This window comes from Pistacia vera, unplaced genomic scaffold (assembly GCF_008641045.1).
Source record: "Pistacia vera cultivar Batoury unplaced genomic scaffold, PisVer_v2 Contig344, whole genome shotgun sequence".
Lineage (NCBI taxonomy): Eukaryota > Viridiplantae > Streptophyta > Magnoliopsida > Sapindales > Anacardiaceae > Pistacia > Pistacia vera.
This window is the reverse complement of record NW_022196162.1, coordinates 1,279,996-1,297,345: the sequence shown is the minus strand read 5'-3', so window position 1 is coordinate 1,297,345 and position 17,350 is coordinate 1,279,996. Positions and strand designations below refer to the sequence as shown.

At 33.1% G+C, this 17,350-nt stretch overlaps 4 protein-coding genes across 5 annotated transcripts; 3 read left to right on the top strand and 1 right to left on the bottom strand.

The window, feature by feature from the left end:
* The first annotated feature begins 1,476 nt into the window (after positions 1–1,476).
* LOC116138917 lies at positions 1,477–2,150 on the top strand. Its single transcript, XM_031424594.1, has 2 exons — positions 1,477–1,745; positions 1,840–2,150. The coding sequence occupies exons 1-2, from the start codon at positions 1,578–1,580 to the stop codon at positions 1,939–1,941; spliced, it is 270 nt and encodes an 89-aa protein (XP_031280454.1). The 5' UTR covers positions 1,477–1,577; the 3' UTR covers positions 1,942–2,150.
* A 2,416-nt stretch (positions 2,151–4,566) lies between these two features.
* Positions 4,567–6,732, top strand: LOC116138926. 2 transcript variants are annotated; one of them, XM_031424606.1, is made up of 3 exons: positions 4,567–4,811; positions 4,905–4,998; positions 6,229–6,732. In XM_031424606.1, exons 1-3 carry the CDS (start codon positions 4,644–4,646, stop codon positions 6,252–6,254), a joined length of 288 nt encoding a protein of 95 aa, XP_031280466.1. In that variant the 5' UTR covers positions 4,567–4,643; the 3' UTR covers positions 6,255–6,732. The 2 variants fall into 2 exon arrangements, with proteins under 2 accessions (XP_031280466.1, XP_031280465.1); XM_031424605.1 differs by lacking the exon at positions 6,229–6,732 and adding an exon at positions 5,344–6,101.
* Positions 6,733–8,101: 1,369 nt separating this feature from the next.
* On the top strand, positions 8,102–11,285 carry LOC116138935. The gene is given in 4 exon segments (XM_031424619.1): positions 8,102–8,291; positions 8,917–9,055; positions 10,060–10,190; positions 10,295–11,285. Coding segments are annotated over 4 exon segments (1,170 nt in total). The 5' UTR covers positions 8,102–8,121; the 3' UTR covers positions 11,025–11,285.
* A 2,411-nt stretch (positions 11,286–13,696) lies between these two features.
* LOC116138872 (CBL-interacting serine/threonine-protein kinase 10-like) lies at positions 13,697–16,067 on the bottom strand. The gene is made up of 2 exons (XM_031424538.1): positions 15,870–16,067; positions 13,697–15,742 (listed from the first exon to the last, which is right to left on the bottom strand). The coding sequence occupies exon 2, from the start codon at positions 15,374–15,376 to the stop codon at positions 13,961–13,963; it is 1,416 nt and encodes a 471-aa protein (XP_031280398.1). The 5' UTR covers positions 15,377–15,742; positions 15,870–16,067; the 3' UTR covers positions 13,697–13,960.
* Between the last annotated feature and the right edge of the window lie 1,283 nt (positions 16,068–17,350).

Here is a 17,350-nt window from a genome sequence, read left to right as displayed (position 1 = left end):
TGTTAATGGCGGAGGAACAAGAAGATATAGAGGAATGAGGAAGAAGAAGATGTAGAGGACGGAGGAAGAAGAAGATGTAGACGAAGAAGAAGATGTAGACGAAGCTAAGAAGAAACAGCAACCAAGGTAGAGATGCGTTAATGGCGGGAGGAAGAAGAAGGTGTTTGGGTTTGTTAGCAAGAATTTCGGGTTTTTGGGAATATAATATAGTTTTTAAAAGATTACATAATACTTCATTAATCCTAATTAAGCAGTAATTAAGTTTAATTACTCTTAATCAATAATATGGCTATTTAGTTAACACTCTAAAACTTCATAGCCTTTTAATTAAATTCAAACTTCAGCTGTCGTTTTAGTAAACTGCCCCATTCTAGAGGTATGGAAAATGAGGGAAGAAGGGAGTTTAAGCCACTCTTACCAGGTGGTGAATGAGGGCAGTCAGGGGCAGATGCTACTCTAGTTGAGTGCCCACCCTCAATTTTTTTTTTAAAAAAAATATTAATATGTATAATTTCTAAATTTTGGCCCACCCTAACAAAAATATTAATATACAATTATTTTTTATTTTGACCCACCCTAACAGAAATTTCTAGATCTACCCCTAAGGGCAGTGATAGAGAACTAGAGATTGATAACGACGCAGAAATGCTGACGACAAAAGGGTAGAACCACAAGAAGCAGCAACAAGGGTGGAAGATGACAATGGGCCAGCGACGGTGTTGGAACGAGGAGTTCTGTTTTCAATGTTTTGCCATTTGCATTGCGATATCCAGATTTGATAGGTTTGAATTTTGATAATTTAATCTAGTCATCTAAATGCCAAATAAGTGAATAGAGGCAAAAAGAAAACCCTAACTGATTTGGTTATTTGTTAAGTAATAGACTAATGGTCTAAATAAATGTATAAAAGAATTTTAAGTACACTAAAAACCAAAGAAGCTCATTAGCACAATTGGATAAGATCTCATTACTAAGGATCTAGATTTAGAAGTCTAGTGTTAAATTACTATTGTTCTTATCTTTTTTATTTTAAATGAGAGAGTCAGTTCTAAGCTAGTTCCAAATCGGATACCTTATTCTCGGTCCTAGTTCCTTAAATTGGTGGAATCTGAAACCTACCCACACAGTATCAATTCCTTAAATTTGAGATCGAAAACCTAACCTATGGAAGGTGACTCCGGGTAGGAATCGAAATTGCAATGCCCAGTACCATGTCGCTTCGGGCCTACCCTATATTTTTGCTCACCCTTACCTACCATGGTCAATCACAATAAATGCACCTCTGTGAAATTCCAATCTTACTGCAAAATCACTTAACTCTCGATCACGATCATTAGATTCCGGGGGGGTAAATGCTAGTAAATCAAACATAGGACTTGGTAGTTGGTGATGGACCTAAACCCCAGGGGGGTCAAGAGAATTAACTCCATAAAAAAGTGATGGGTTAGGTCAACTGCTTCAATTTGCACAAATGAGTCGTGTTTTTATTACCAACCATTTTTGACGATCAAAAACTTCAACTTAACCATTTCATTTCATTTCATTTCTCAGATCTGAATGTCACAAAATTAGCACCAATGTGTCCTCTCAGACTCATTCTTGTCTTCCTCTCCGCCACTCTCGCCGGTTTTTTCCTCCTGAGGAACCTTAAATCTCAGCCCCACAATGTTCTTGATTCCGACAACGACTGCAACAACACCACCAATTCGTCGACCCAACAACCCCCCGCCACTCCTTTCTCCAAGGTTTTCAAACTTTTAATCTGGTCCCTTTTTTATTTCTGGGTTTAATGTCTTGGTAAATTAAATATGTATATTTTTTTTTTACTCTTTTTTGCAGGTTCGTTTAACAATGGAATCTGGGTTTTGGTCTTTTGTGGACATGGCTAGTGGTAAATATTTGTGGAGGCATTTGGTTTCTTCTTCTCCAAAACGTGCGTAGTTGAAAATTTTCATCTTGATTTTGTGATTGTTGTTGTTGTTGTTTTTGTAAGGAAAAAAAAATTGTCATTACATGAATTACTCGAGCAATTTAAAAGGGTTATATAAGATGGGTTGTGGGAAATGAAAAAACTGAACAATAATTGTATTTTTAGTGTTTGTATGATTGGATTTTGGTAAATTATCAATATTTGCTATTGATTTGATGAAGTGGTAAAATTTTGGTATTTATAACAAGTACTTTTGGTGGGCGGGTTTAATTAGACTGTTTGATCAAATTGGGAATTATAATTGGATCAACTGGATGCGGTTAATTTTTCAGTTTTGTGATGTGTAGAAGAAGCTGAATGGAGATTCTATTTCATGACCTTATCTTGCTTGCTGGGACTTTAAGTTTAGAATAATTTTTGCACGCAAACTGATGTGGTACAGAATCAGCGGAAGAGTAAACGTATTAGTTTGTGTACGGAATTTATATTAGAATTACTCTTAATTTTATCTAAGATGATTTGACTCGTATGTGGAAAAAATTTTGATACTCTTCTTATTGTGATTTCATCATCTGTTATGGGTTTTATACAGCAATCTATAGATCTTTTTTTTTTTCATTTTGCACCATATATTCCCTCTTCTAGTTTGGTGTCATCTATGAAGGCGGTTAGAATGGGGAGTAGTCATTAATGTTTAGGATGTTGGAATCATTGGTTCTTTTTAAGGATTTATTGTTTTAAGTTATTATATCTTGTGTGAAGATTGATTTATGGAATAAATGAGTTATGGTGTACTTTAACATCTAAATTTGTTTCTTGTTCATGTTCATATGATTATTATTTGTCCTTTTTATTGGGGTTCAGAGGAGGAGTTTGTATGTTTTGTGGCCTGCCTCCTCTCCTTCTGTCTTTCTTAGGAGATTGTTATATCTAGTCTTTCTAGTCATCAATGATCTCCATGCCACAGTAAGATAATCCCAATACTAGATCGTCCGGTTTCTATGGTCACCCATCTAAGAATGGGATCATTTCAAATCCTTGAGACTCTTTCTGTCTTACATCTGGATTCTGAACCTAAAAAATCCAAGCATCTAACCGTTTTGTGCTGCCATAGATTGTTGATACATATACAATGGATGGGATAGCGATCTACTAGTCTTGCCAGTTTGGAATTGGATGTAGTCTTATAAAGAACATCTGATTTTGTGACATCCAGTTTTTCACGTCTGCAGGTCATGAAGATGATTGCTTATACTGAAAACAGGAACTTCTTAGAAACAACTTCTGTGAAATCTCTTAACACTTCATCACTTCTATATCATAGCCAAGCATGCCAAAAAAATAACAAAATCGCATGTGCTGTCTAAGAACATTCCGTTGCAGTAGAAATAGATTGCAGGGGTTAGTTAAGAACAATTTTGTTATTCACCTGCATTTTCATTGGTATAGTTCTGAGTTTTGAATGTGATTTGATAAATACTTAATATGAGATTAGTCCTTTTCCCTTTTTTTTATTTTTTTATTTTTTAAATTGATCATGTTATTCATTATGCTGAAGAACATGAGTTTCATTTTCTGTCTTGTTAAGGGCTAAAGAGAATCTGTAAGTAATTGCTTCTTTCTTCACTAACAGTTTCTGTCATCTGTTTTACTTTTTTCTTTAGTTGGTGAGAATGGTGAAGTGAAGGCCTTTTCTCTGCTAAAGTTTGACAACAGATTCCCTAATTTTAGTTTAATCTCTGTCTCATGTGCGGTGGTTTATATAAGTTGAAAGTTTTGGAATATTAGAGATAGCTTTAGCATTTTCATTATCATCTTAAACATTTAAATTAGTTAAAAGTTCTATTAATAATTTCTCTAATTAATTAAAGGGATGGGATGTCGTAACTTAAAAAAAATTTATTTAATTTTTTTGATATTCTTTGTGAACCGTTCATCTGTTTAAATCCAACACCATAATTTTAACTTACTAAATCCTCTCATGGTTACGAATAACATAGTTACAAACAAACAAAAGTTTCTTAGTTTAAGGACATCGGTAAGAAGAATGTTAATTTTAAATTTTAACAAATTTTATTTAAACTCATTAGCACAATTGGATAAGATCTCATTACTAAGGATCTAGATTTAGAAGTCTAGTGTTAAATTACTATTGTTCTTATCTTTTTTATTTTAAATGAGAGAGTCAGTTCTAAGCTAGTTCCAAACCGGATACCCTATTCTCGGTCCTAGTTCCTTAAATTGGTGGAATCTGAAACATACCCACACAATATCAATTCCTTAAATTTGAGATCGAAAACCTAACCTATGAAAGGTGACTCCGGGTAGGAATAGAAATTGCAATGCCCAGTACCATGTCGCTTCGGGCCTACCCTATATTTTTGCTCACCCTTACCTACCATCACAACAAATGCACCTCTGTGAAATTCCAATCTTACCGCAAAATCACTTAACTCTCGTTAACGATCATTAGATTCCGGGGGGGTAAATGCTAGTAAATCAAACATAGGACTTGGTAGTTGGTCGTGGACCTAAACCCCAGGGGGGTCAAGGGAATTAACTCCATAAAAAAGTAATGGGTTAGGTCAACTGCTTCAATATGCACAAATGAGTCGTGTTTTTATTACCAGCCATTTTTGACGATCAAAAACTTCAACTTAACCATTTCATTTCATTTCATTTCTCAGATCTGAATGTCACAAAATTAGCACCAATGTGTCCTCTCAGACTCATTATTGTCTTCCTCTCCGCCACTCTCGCCGGTTTTTTCCTCCTGAGGAACCTTAAATCTCAGCCCCACAATGTTCTTGATTCCGACAACGACTGCAACAACACCACCAATTCGTCGACCCAACAACCCCCCACCACTCCTTTCTCCAAGGTTTTCAAACTTTTAATCTGGTCCCTTTTTTATTTCTGGGTTTAATGTCTTGGTGAATTAAATATATATTTTTTTTTTGACTCTTTTTTGCAGGTTCGTTTAACAATGGAATCTGGGTTTTGGTCTTTTGTGGACATGGCTAGTGGTAAATATTTGTGGAGGCATTTGGTTTCTTCTTCTCCAAAACGTGCTTAGTTGAAAATTTTCATCTTGATTTTGTGATTGTTGTTGTTGTTGTTTTTGTAAGGAAAAAAAAAATTGTCATTACATGAATTACTCGAGCAATTTAAAACGGTTGTATAAGATGGGTTGTGGGAAATGAAGAAACTGAACAATAATTGTATTTTTAGTGTTTGTATGATTGGATTTTGGTAAATTATCAATATTTGCTATTGATTTGATGAAGTGGTAAAATTTTGGTATTTATAACAAGTACTTTTGGTGGGCGGGTTTAATTAGACTGTTTGATCAAATTGGGAATTATAATTGGATCAACTGGATGCGGTTAATTTTTCAGTTTTGTGATGTGTAGAAGAAGCTGAATGGAGATTCTATTTCATGACCTTATCTTGCTTGCTGGGACTTTAAGTTTAGAATAATTTTTGCACGCAAACTGATGTGGTACAGAATCAGCGGAAGAGTAAACGTATTAGTTTGTGTACGGAATTTATATTAGAATTACTCTTAATTTTATCTAAGATGATTTGACTCGTATGTGGAAAAAATTTTGATACTCTTCTTATTGTGATTTCATCATCTGTTATGGGTTTTATACAGCAATCTATAGATCTTTTTTTTTTTCATTTTGCACCATATATTCCCTCTTCTAGTTTGGTGTCATCTATGAAGGCGGTTAGAATGGGGAGTAGTCATTAATGTTTAGGATGTTGGAATCATTGGTTCTTTTTAAGGATTTATTGTTTTAAGTTATTATATCTTGTGTGAAGATTGATTTATGGAATAAATGAGTTATGGTGTACTTTAACATCTAAATTTGTTTCTTGTTCATGTTCATATGATTATTATTTGTCCTTTTTATTGGGGTTCAGAGGAGGAGTTTGTATGTTTTGTGGCCTGCCTCCTCTCCTTCTGTCTTTCTTAGGAGATTGTTATATCTAGTTTTTCTAGTCATCAATGATCTCCGTGCCACAGTAAGATAATCTCAATACTAGATCGTCCGGTTTCTATGGTCACCCATCTAAGAATGGGATCATTTCAAATCCTTGAGACTCTTTCTGTCTTACATCTGGATTCTGAACCTAAAAAATCCAAGCATCTAACCGTTTTGTGCTGCCATAGATTGTTGATACATATACAATGGATGGGATAGCGATCTACTAGTCTTGCCAGTTTGGAATTGGATGTAGTCTTATAAAGAACATCTGATTTTGTGACATCCAATTTTTCACGTCTGCAGGTCATGAAGATGATTGCTTATACTGAAAGCAGGAACTTCTTAGAAACAACTTCTGTGAAATCTCTTAACACTTCATCACTTGTATATCATAGCCAAGCATGCCAAAAAAATAACAAAATCGCATGTGCTGTCTAAGAACATTCCGTTGCAGTAGAAATAGATTGCAGGGGTTAGTTAAGAACAATTTTGTTATTCACCTGCATTTTCATTGGTATAGTTCTGAGTTTTGAATGTGATTTGATAAATACTTAATATGAGATTAGTCCTTTTCCCTTTTTTTTATTTTTTTATTTTTTAAATTGATCATGTTATTCATTATGCTGAAGAACATGAGTTTCATTTTCTGTCTTGTTAAGGGCTAAAGAGAATCTGTAAGTAATTGCTTCTTTCTTCACTAACAGTTTAGGTCATCTGTTTTACTTTTTTCTTTAGTTGGTGAGAATGGTGAAGTGAAGGCCTTTTCTCTGCTAAAGTTTGACAAGAGATTCCCTAATTTTAGTTTAATCTGTGTCTCATGTGCGGTGGATTATATAAGTTGAAAGTTTTGGAATATTAGAGATAGCTTTAGCATTTTCATTATCATCTTAAACATTTAAATGAGTTAAAAGTGTTATTAATAAGTTCTCTAATTAATTAAAGGGATGGGATGTCGTAACTTAAACTTTTTTATTTAATTTTTTTGATATTCTTTGTGAACCGTTCATCTGTTTAAATCCAACACCATAATTTTAACTTACTAAATCCTCTCATGGTTACGAATAACATAGTTACAAACAAACAAAAGTTTCTTAGTTTAAGGACATCGGTAAGAAGAATGTTAATTTTAAATTTTAACAAATTTTATTTAAAAGGAGGCTTACTAAGAGTTTTGGTGACACTTCTCCGTTTAATTTTACAAAAAATATATGTAACCCTCTATCTAAAGGACGTGATCCTCTTGGGTGCCGTTTGGCACTGGTGGCTAGCGGTCGGCTGTCCTCTTGAGTGGTTAAGGTGTTTTAGTTAACTTTTAAACTTTTATTGTGAGAGTGTTTAGTAAATTAATAAAAATAAGAGGTTAAAAAATAATCTATAATAGTAATAATATAATAATAATATTAAAATAGAAAAACAATTCAATAATCTATATAATATACTCTCCAATTTATTTTTCTCGACCAAACGTATAAATATAACATACTTATTAATTTATTTCAATCTAACTAAACATATTTCTTTAAACATTCTCAATAATTTTTAAATAATCTATATTTTCATTAATATAACATTCTAAATAATATAAAATTTTATGACCTAAACGCATTCTTAGGTGTTAAAATAAATAGAAAAAAATAAATTTAATAAATATTCATTAACTCATAATAGGTATAAGTTAATGCTTAATAAGGCACTCTTGTTATTACATCAAACCTTAAAGAGGTTAATATTTCTATCTCAAAATATTAAAAAATAGAACTAGAAGTTGCAAAGACCTTGTTTCCCCCTTAGGTTTTTCTAAATAATAATTTATTTATTTTTCTGCAGGTATCTAAATAAAAATTTATCCATGTTGTCAGTATTTCGTTAGCGTTTCGGTGTTTATTTGAATGGAGCAGCTACTGTAACATGTATAAGTCAATTACCGGAAATCCTAATGAAACAATGATAAGAGGGGGTAAATTGTTATACATGATACCTGAGGGAAAAATGTTTAATTTGATGGAACCTCAGGGGTAAATTTAACTCAAGTTACAAATAACGAATCCAAAAGAAAGGGTACTATTGTAATTTCGTTTTTAGATTGGAAATTATTTAAAATTTAAAATTCAGTTTATAAAGCAACGATCAACGGTCAATTGTGTCGAAGTTTATAAAGCAACGATCAACGGTCAATTGTGTCGAGAGAGAAAGGAGATGAGGAAGAGAAAAGAGAGAAAGGGAATTGAGTGCCGCCCAGAAACCCTAAACGCAAATCCAATTAAAGAAGAAGATGATGAAAAGAAAGGCAAAGAAGGAAAAGGGTTCTTCGCTTGCTATCTTTTAACTTCTCTCTGCCCCCGTTACAAGGGCCACACCTAAACATCGTTCCGTTCTTTTTTCAATTACTTATCCTCATTCTTCAATACGACGCCTTTTTTTTTTTTTTTTTTTTTTTTTTTTTTTTTTTTTTTTTTTTTGTTTTTTCTCTATATCATCATTGTATCTGCTCAGCCATATGAATTTTTAACTGTAAATTCAAGCTCACTCCTGATCTCATATCTACAGTTTATTGGATTTTTTTTTTAAAAAATAGGATATATTGATTGCTTTTTCATATATTTGAAAATCTTATTGTTTGGATTCAAAATAAAATCTTATATTTGGACTGCTTTCTTTTTATTTTACTTTATTTTTATTTGATCAAGCGCTGCATGATTTTGTGCTCTTTGTTACATATTTTGTGGCTTCTGATTTGATTTAGTTATTTATTTTCCAACAAGAGTTTATTTTTAATTGTGTTTGTGAGGTCATTTTATTTTATTTATGATCTGGCAATTTTAGCTCATTTTTTAATGATCTGATAGTTACAGTGTATTGGATTTTTATTTTATTTTTACAATTTGTTAATTGCTTTTTTCTATTGTGTATGAAACTTTTTGGTTGTTTTTGATCCAAGTCAGAAACCAATATTTGGGCTGTTTATGTAATGGCAGTATTGGATAATTGCAGATTCACTGTGAATCCGAGCCGTCGAATAAGGCAGCATAATGGTGAAATAAGGTGTGGCGCTTTTAGAACGAAGACGAGACGCCCTTGGGAAATGGTTTTATGCATTTATGGCTTCCCAACAAATGTGTCTGCTCTTCAGGTTATGCCTATAATTCTCTAACTTTTATACAGTTTTTCCGTAATGTGCCATGTCTTGTAAAGTGATGAATGTTTAGCTGTCTTCAAGTCATATTGTTTTCTTTTTACATGTCCTACTTGATGAATTGTATTCAGTGTCCGTCTCACATTATTTGATTCTTGTGTCTATGTCAATGTAAAGTTCTACATGGGTAATTGAGCTAGTAGAATTCGAGATTGATGCTCACACTGCTGATGGCTTCTATTTTAGACCGAAAACTTGGTAGGCTGTATCTGTCGCATGCTTTTCTGACCTATATTAGACCACCTGGTTTTGAAAATTTATAACCATGTTCTCCAATCCTTTCTATTCACCCTTTCCCCGTATTTTGTATGCATGAAAAACAACTTTGACCATTATCATTGCATCTTTTTGTCTGCATTTGCGGCAGTGGGATAGCTTTTAACCTATTGGTGAACTCTGGTCCAAGTCAGAGAAGTTCTAGTGCTTGCATAATCAAATTTTCGATGAATTATTATTTACAACATTTTTTTTTTTTAAATGATAGAGCCACCGAAGGTTACGCACCGAATATGTACACTGAATGATGTGACAAAATCCTGACCGTTAGATTCATTATAACTGATAATGAATCAACGGTCAGAATTTTGTTACGTCATTCGATGCGCAACCTTCGGTAGCTGTAGCATTACTCTTTTTTTTTTAACCGGATTGGAATTTGTTATATGCTGTATGAGATTCCAGTTCATGAGGAGGTCAACGTAAGTAGCTAATTTGAGATAAGTAATGTAACGCAACGCAAAGACTTGTTGGATTAAATAGAGTTCCAAATTTGTTAAAATTCTGTTTCAACTTAGCCCTTAATTCAGAATTACATCTTCATTGCTTATTTAGAGTGACGGAATGATTTTTCAGCCCATATTAGAACTAAATAATATGTCAAATCAGAATTCTACAGAGTAATGCTAACCTATTGAAGTGGCCAATTTGATTGATTCTTGCAGTTTGAGTGGGCCTGGCAGCACCCAGCAAAATCACTGGCTGTGAGGCAGGCAGCAGCAACTTTTAAACCCTCTGGAGTTGCTAATAAGATTAAACTCGCATACACAATGCTCAACCTCCCCAACTGGCAGAGGTAAGATTACATTTTTATATGCAACCATAAATGTATATCATCTTGGCTATTGTCTTAACTTCATGATTAGTTGGTCTTATACAAAACATGCCTCGTGTTATCAGCCTGAGTATCACTGTAAACTATTTTTCAACGAAGTACATGAAACATGCTGCTAGTTGCCCAAGCCTGCCAGATCATATGAAGGTCCAAGTTCGTTCAATGAATGGTCTTCCCTGCTATACGAGAAGAGAGGAGAGTTTATTTGGGGATGAAGATGGTTGGGGTGATGAGGATTGTGATGAAACTAGCGACAACAGTGGAAGTTTGGAGGAAACATCAACTGATAAATCTATTAATGCTTCAGAAGATTTTTCACATGGCAATGATGAGGCTTTCTGTGAACAATTAGCGCAGGTTAGACAGTACGGAGATGGGCAACCAAGAGACTCATCAAGTCTAGAGGTAGACTGTCAACAGTCTTTTGGTTCGATCAATTTCCTAACTAGAACAACATCTTCAGTGGTTACCAGCATTCATTTTACAGCAACAACAAAAGAGGCAGATACGTTTGGATTTATTCATGGGAGTACAAATGAATTCGGTCCGCAAAAAATTGAACAATTTGGTGCTGCAGTAAACACAGATGAAAATCAACCACCATGGCTGAAGGAGAAACAACCTAAAACTACTGATGTTACTAATAAAGATCAGCAAACAATCCAAACTTCTCAAGTTTTTCCGAAAGTCGAGATTATAGATTTGTTGACACCATCTCCTAGCTGCAGAATCAGGCCATGCGATAAGAAGAGAAGGGTTTCTAGTTTTTCTCCTGTGATCATTGATTTGACTTAGGCCTACCTCTCAGTGGCGTCAAATAAATAGGAAAAAGAATAAAAGAGGAAAGAGAATGATAAATGTTGCACTACAGTATTTAGTGTTTCTCCTGTACTCAAGAGTCTAGGCTTCCAGTTTCGTCCAATAATATTATTTTGGACATACTGCTATCAAATAATCGTGAAAAGAACAAAAATGAAAACATTCATTGTACTCTGATGATGTTTATTACGTGGAAATTCTTTTTCATAATAACAGATGATTCGTCCCTCTTGTTCTCATGAGTGTTTTGAGTATTTTTGGCTTTGCACCGGAGGTCTGGAATTTAGTCCTGTACATGAAATTTATGGATATATACTGTAAAACCTCTCAAAAATCATAATAACGAGACTAACTGATTTTATTATTATAAGGAGGTTATAACTTAATAGAGGTATAATTAAAAAAATTTCTTATTTCATAATTCATGTTTTAATAGTACAATATTATGATTTCAATTCATATTTTAATAATATTAAGGTTTCAATTTAGCGCTTCAATTGCCTACTTTTAAAACGGATAAAAGATCGTATTTTGAAACCAACAAAGATAACTATCCTTGATGGAATTGTAAATGCATTTGCTGCATGACAATTGATGTGAAGCCATAGACAATTGTCAATTGTTTTAAGCATTACAAAATTAGGATCCCCAATATCGATGAATTGCAAGTTACAAATGAAGTAGATGAGGAGAATCAAAGAATCATTGTAGAATTGAGTAATTAGATTCGATAACTTCACTACACTAATCGAATAAATATTAATATCTTCATTAATCATCCAAATGAGTAACAAGTCATGTATGTTTTAACCAAAGAAGAAATCATTTATACAATTAAACAAGAAGAGAAATAAAATAATTATGAGGATAATAGTACGGAAATACAAAAAATTTCATGTCAAGAAACTATAAATATGCTTGAGAAGCTGGAAATATTTTAGCTTTAACAAGAAAATGTTCATGCTAGATAATGTACTCGTAAGTTAAAAGATGTAATAACAACTCTAAAACATAAATTATTGTCTCAAACAACTTCAGATAAATATTTTATTTCATCTTAAACCTTTAATGTACACATCATATTAGTTTTTGCAATATACAGATAATTATTATTATGTGGAGGCAACTTTCCTTAAGACGAGAATTAGAAAAATTATAACTTATTACATTGTGAAGTTTATTCTTATTTATAACTATCCCAAATCGAAAATATAATTTTTTATGACTTTATAGAGTTTATTCCTATATAAATTATTATTGTAGAAAGATTTTACTATATAAAATTATAACTACGTAAAGTTTATTCTTATATAGTATGTCATTATAGAGAGGTTTTACTACGTGAACTATAACTATATAGACTTTATTCTGAATATCATTATTTTGAGGTATTACTGGAAAGATTTTATTGTATATGAGAATTGTAAACTGCAGTTTTCTTAAAGTTATGACATAATGGTACTTAAGTTTGGTAAAGCAGATCTAGAATATCTGCGAACTCTCTGCTGTTGACATAAAGATGTTTCAAATTGAAGTCTATCTCTTACTTTTGTTATTACAAAACATACATATTATTAAAAGCTGGGGCAATTCAGTGTTATCTTCTTCTGATGTGGGAACCCATTTCCTAATAAAATCTTACTACTATCAGCTACGACAAGGAAGTTCCGGAATTTACATAAAATAATTTACTGCTTTATGAGTATACTAGTATGTTTAGGATTGTTTTTAAAGTATTAAGCCATTCTTTTTATTTCAGATATTTGATTGAAAAGACAAAATGTTTTTTCAAATTTAAAAATATTCAACTACTTTTTGAAACGGCACTAGATTCAATCAAATTACTTGATAAGATTTTCAATAAGAAAAGGAGGTTCTTTCTTTTATGTTATTGAAGTTGCTTGTTAATATATAATACTTAATTGGTAATAATATAGTCCAAAGAACTTTCTTGGGAACATATAAAACTTGTGATTGATAATGAACATAATAGTAATATATTAGATGTCCTTCAAAATTCCAAATGTCTTTTTGAAACCATTTCTGGCTGTTGCCAAATGACCAACACTGCTTGTCCCTGCAACAATAACTCTGAATTCACGTGAAATGAAAATGGTGGCAATATTATCAGCCTCAAATCATGGAGGCCAATCCTTATCAATCACATGATTAATGCACTGCTATGTTGCTTTAACTCTACTACAATAAGAATCAATGAGGGACCTGCACATCATTTTTGCCCATTTCACACAAACACAAGGATTTTCTTCAAAAAGCTTGTTAGGTACATGTCCTGTGGCCATAATGTCAAGTCAAATGGTATCACAAGGAAAAAGTGTACAACAAAGTATTATGCAGGGAAGCAATTATTAATTACATTCTCCAGACTACAACCAAAACTTGCGTGAAGAATTACATACGTGGATTATATCCACCAGCATGCAGTAATAAATGCAAACAAACACTCAATTGATCAAAGCATTAAGTACAGATACCAAACAGCTAAAGATGTCATTACGTTTGTCTAATGCAAAACAAGAAGTATTTGCTGCAGTGCAAGATGAGGTTCGACAACTCTGGTAACTACAGAGAAACTTAAGGCTTGCAAAGCAACACAGATCTCTTACTAATTCAACAGAACTATATATAAAATCAAGGAGAAGATAGCTAAAGAGGCATTAATATCAGTGGACAGTCCCTCTAATTGTATTAAACTAGAATAAATTTACAAGACAGTGTAATATACGTGAGTCATTGATCACATATACAAAAACAATAAATTCATTGAGATGGAGACATCACACTTACAAGGGCAACAATAAGTTAAGAAATCAACTGAAAACATACAAGCATAAGATACCATGAGAATCTGGCGTTATGAGAAGAATAAAAAAATGCAACAGCTGCGGCTGCTATTGTTCTTGTTGATGTTGCTGTTGCTCTAACTGCTGTTGTTGTTGCTCTAACTGCAGTGTTTGTTGCTGCTCTAACTGCTGTGGTAAATGCTGCTGGTGCTCACCCTGCCAAACCCAAACAATATCGCGGAGACCAGGCCTAATACACTCTTTCATCATCTTCTGATATTCCAGTGTATCTCCATTAGATTTCTTCATCTCCACCAAATGAAAAGTTGGAGTTATCTGAAATATCTCTGCATCAATGGACAAGATCCCCTTCTTACCTTCCTTTAGTCCTTCCAACTTCAACAAACCTCCCTCCTTCTTTATCACCTTCAGCCTCAGAAATTTAGCAATTTGTACCAGCTTAGAGATGATAATTGAGGCAGGTTGTTTGGAAGTAAATCTTGCTTCTCTCTTTTGAGGATTTTCATCAAAAAACCCGGACAGGTCAAACCCAGCAGAAAGAGAAATAATATCAAAAGCATTCAAGTTGCGAAGTTGGAGCAACTCTTGCTTTACCTCTGCAGTCATATTACCATTCTCTTGAGAACCAGAAGCACCTGTATCTTGAGGAACTACATCCTTGCTTTCTGATTCACTTTTGTTCTGTTTGGGGTTCAATCCTTTTCTGAACCAAGAACTCTCCCTAATCTTCGATATTGAGATCCTAGTGCCGGGGTTTGGATCCAATATTTTGCACAGCAGCCTTCGTACTTCCTGAGGAAACCAATGAGGGCATCTAAAGTCGGCCTTGCCAATTTTCCTATACATCTCCATTAAGTTTGAGTCATGAAATGGGAGATAACCTGCCAATAGGACATACAAAACCACTCCACAAGACCAAACATCAGCCTTTTCACCATCATAGCCTTTCCTGTTAATCACTTCAGGTGCAACATAAGCAGGAGTGCCACAAGTTGTGTGGAGTAATCCATCTTGACGCTTGCAGTCAGAAAGCGCACTTAACCCAAAATCAGAAATCTTTAAATTCTCATTCTCATCCAACAACAAATTCTCAGGCTTTATATCCCGGTGATAGACACCTCTACTGTGAAAGAAATCAACCGCATTGATAAGCTGTTGAAAATATTTCCTCGCAACATCTTCCCTCAACTTCCCTTTAGCCACCTTGTTAAACAATTCACCGCCCTTAGCATACTCCAGCACAAAATATATCTTACTCTTGGTGGCCAAAACCTCATACAACTGCACAACATTAGGGTGTCTAACAATTCTCATCACGGATATTTCTCGTTTGATCTGATCAATAAGCCCAACTCTAATAACCTTTTCCTTATCTATCACTTTAATTGCAACACTTTGATTCGTTCTAATACTCCTCCCATAATAAACCTTGGCAAACGTTCCTTGCCCCAGCAATCTCCCAATTTCATATCTCTCAGTCAACACACTAGGTTTATGATCCATCCCAGCCCACACAAAACCTTAATATACAACAATTCAACTCAACAAAAAACTACTTAATTTACAACAACACTCCGACATGTAATTTCTTTATTATATTTGCACAAATTAACATGATCAACCGTCTTCACAAAGATCATAACACATTCTTAAACAACTGTTAATCCCACAATTACTCATACAACCAATCTCATCAAAATTAAAACAGTTTTCCCCAATCAAATCCACAACACAACCATTATAATTAACTCCAGAGATTCCTGATTTCTCAACGCTTAAAAAACACATCTTTCAGCATTCCCAATTCGATACCCTCGGCCAAGATTTAGCTGAAAGATCCTTTTCAATTCTCTCCTCAACTCAACTAATCTAATAATTCACAGAAAAAAAAAATTTAAATTTATCAATTTCCACCACAAACAAATTCAAATTCAAATTCAAATTCAAATTCATATAACGAAACTTCAATAAAAAAGAATTTGGAAGAAATTGGTACCTTAGAGAGAAGTTTTCTGAGTTGCGGAGCGGCCGAACCTGACCGGAGAAATTAATTTTGTTTTTCTTTATTTATCGGAAAATCTGTGACACCCCTGACCCAACCTTTTATTTGTAATTAGGTTAACGACCGATCAGGACGGATTGGCTAATGTGTTTGCGTGCCCATGATAAGTATTATCGGGGTTTTTATCATGATCGTTGGATTGAATTGAAAAAGATATTAATGTTTGAACTGTATGTTTGAAAGGTTGGGTTTAACGGCAAGTTACGCGGTAAAGTGTTTTCAGTTCATAGATTAGGAGAGTGGGCCCCGTAGTACTAGGAGATTTCCGATATTAAGGATTTGCATGGTGCACGTCTAACGAATTTCAAAAATTACTTTTATATTTATTTTATTTTATTTATATAATAATATTTGAAAACTCTTGAAACTAGACGATATCTTCCAACGGATGAAATTAACTTTTATAATAATAATTAGTTTTTAAAAAAAGAAAAAGAAAAATTAAAAAAAAAGATTTATTCACCTACCTTGTATTGAGATTGAAATTGTTAAGATTCCCCAAAAAATGATGTCAAATATGAATGCTGGTTAATAGTTATCAACCAGACAAGAAAACTAAAATAGATGTTTGTTAAACTAATTATTTTCCATTTTAAATTTTATAAAATATAATAAAATTCATAATTTATGATATATGATATATAAAAAAATAACTAAAATAGATTATTTATTACATTATATTTAAGATTATTCATTTTCATAGATAATTTTAATTTATTAATTTTTCAACACTTTTTTCTTATAATTTATTTTGTACCATTTTTTCTCTTGTTTCTACAACATCCTTCTTGATTTGAAAATAATAAATAAATAAAAATTAACTTTTATATCTCTTCTTGAAAGGATTATAATAAATTTAGTATGTAAATTAGATATTCTAGTTTTTTTTTTTTTTTTTTATACTTAAAATCTTTGTTATATTTCTCAAAAATTAATTCTTGGGTTTGCCCCGATTCCAAATTTCGTATTTTTAAAAACTTGAGATAGCCTGATTCTCTTCCAAAATTTTCATAAAGTTCTTCTTAGTATAAAATGTTTAACTTCATGAAAGAGTAAACGAATTTTTTTCCCACACAAATAATTGTTTAATGACATTTTTTCACCTACAGACTTATAAAATATCACTTTACCACCTAAATTTATATTCCGTTTTCAATTCCAGCATCGTTGCAACCCCACACAACTACTATTCTCTTTCCCGATCATCATTCACTAAAACCCTTCAAACCCTACTCTCATCGACCCCGCCAATCATCGATAATCAAGCAATTAGGTTCAGCCGCCCCTCCTAAGTCAAATTCCGATCAATCTTAACTACCAAAATCTAACATTTGACTATCAAAAAATTCATCGGCCTTCCTTCTTTAAAAGTCTCAATAGTTTGGATCGAGTGTGCTCTCTGTTCGCCGTCGAAA

Coding starts and splice junctions, on each gene's coding strand:
- LOC116138917 (XM_031424594.1), top strand. CDS start 1,578: ATGTGTCCTCTCAGACTCATTCTTGTCTTCCTCTCCGCCACTCTCGCC. Junction 1,746..1,839: donor CCGCCACTCCTTTCTCCAAG/GTTTTCAAACTT, acceptor TCTTTTTTGCAG/GTTCGTTTAACAATGGAATC.
- LOC116138926 (XM_031424605.1), top strand. CDS start 4,644: ATGTGTCCTCTCAGACTCATTATTGTCTTCCTCTCCGCCACTCTCGCC. Junction 4,812..4,904: donor CCACCACTCCTTTCTCCAAG/GTTTTCAAACTT, acceptor TCTTTTTTGCAG/GTTCGTTTAACAATGGAATC. Junction 4,999..5,343: donor GGTTTCTTCTTCTCCAAAAC/GTGCTTAGTTGA, acceptor TGTGATGTGTAG/AAGAAGCTGAATGGAGATTC.
- LOC116138872 (XM_031424538.1), bottom strand. CDS start 15,376: ATGGATCATAAACCTAGTGTGTTGACTGAGAGATATGAAATTGGGAGA.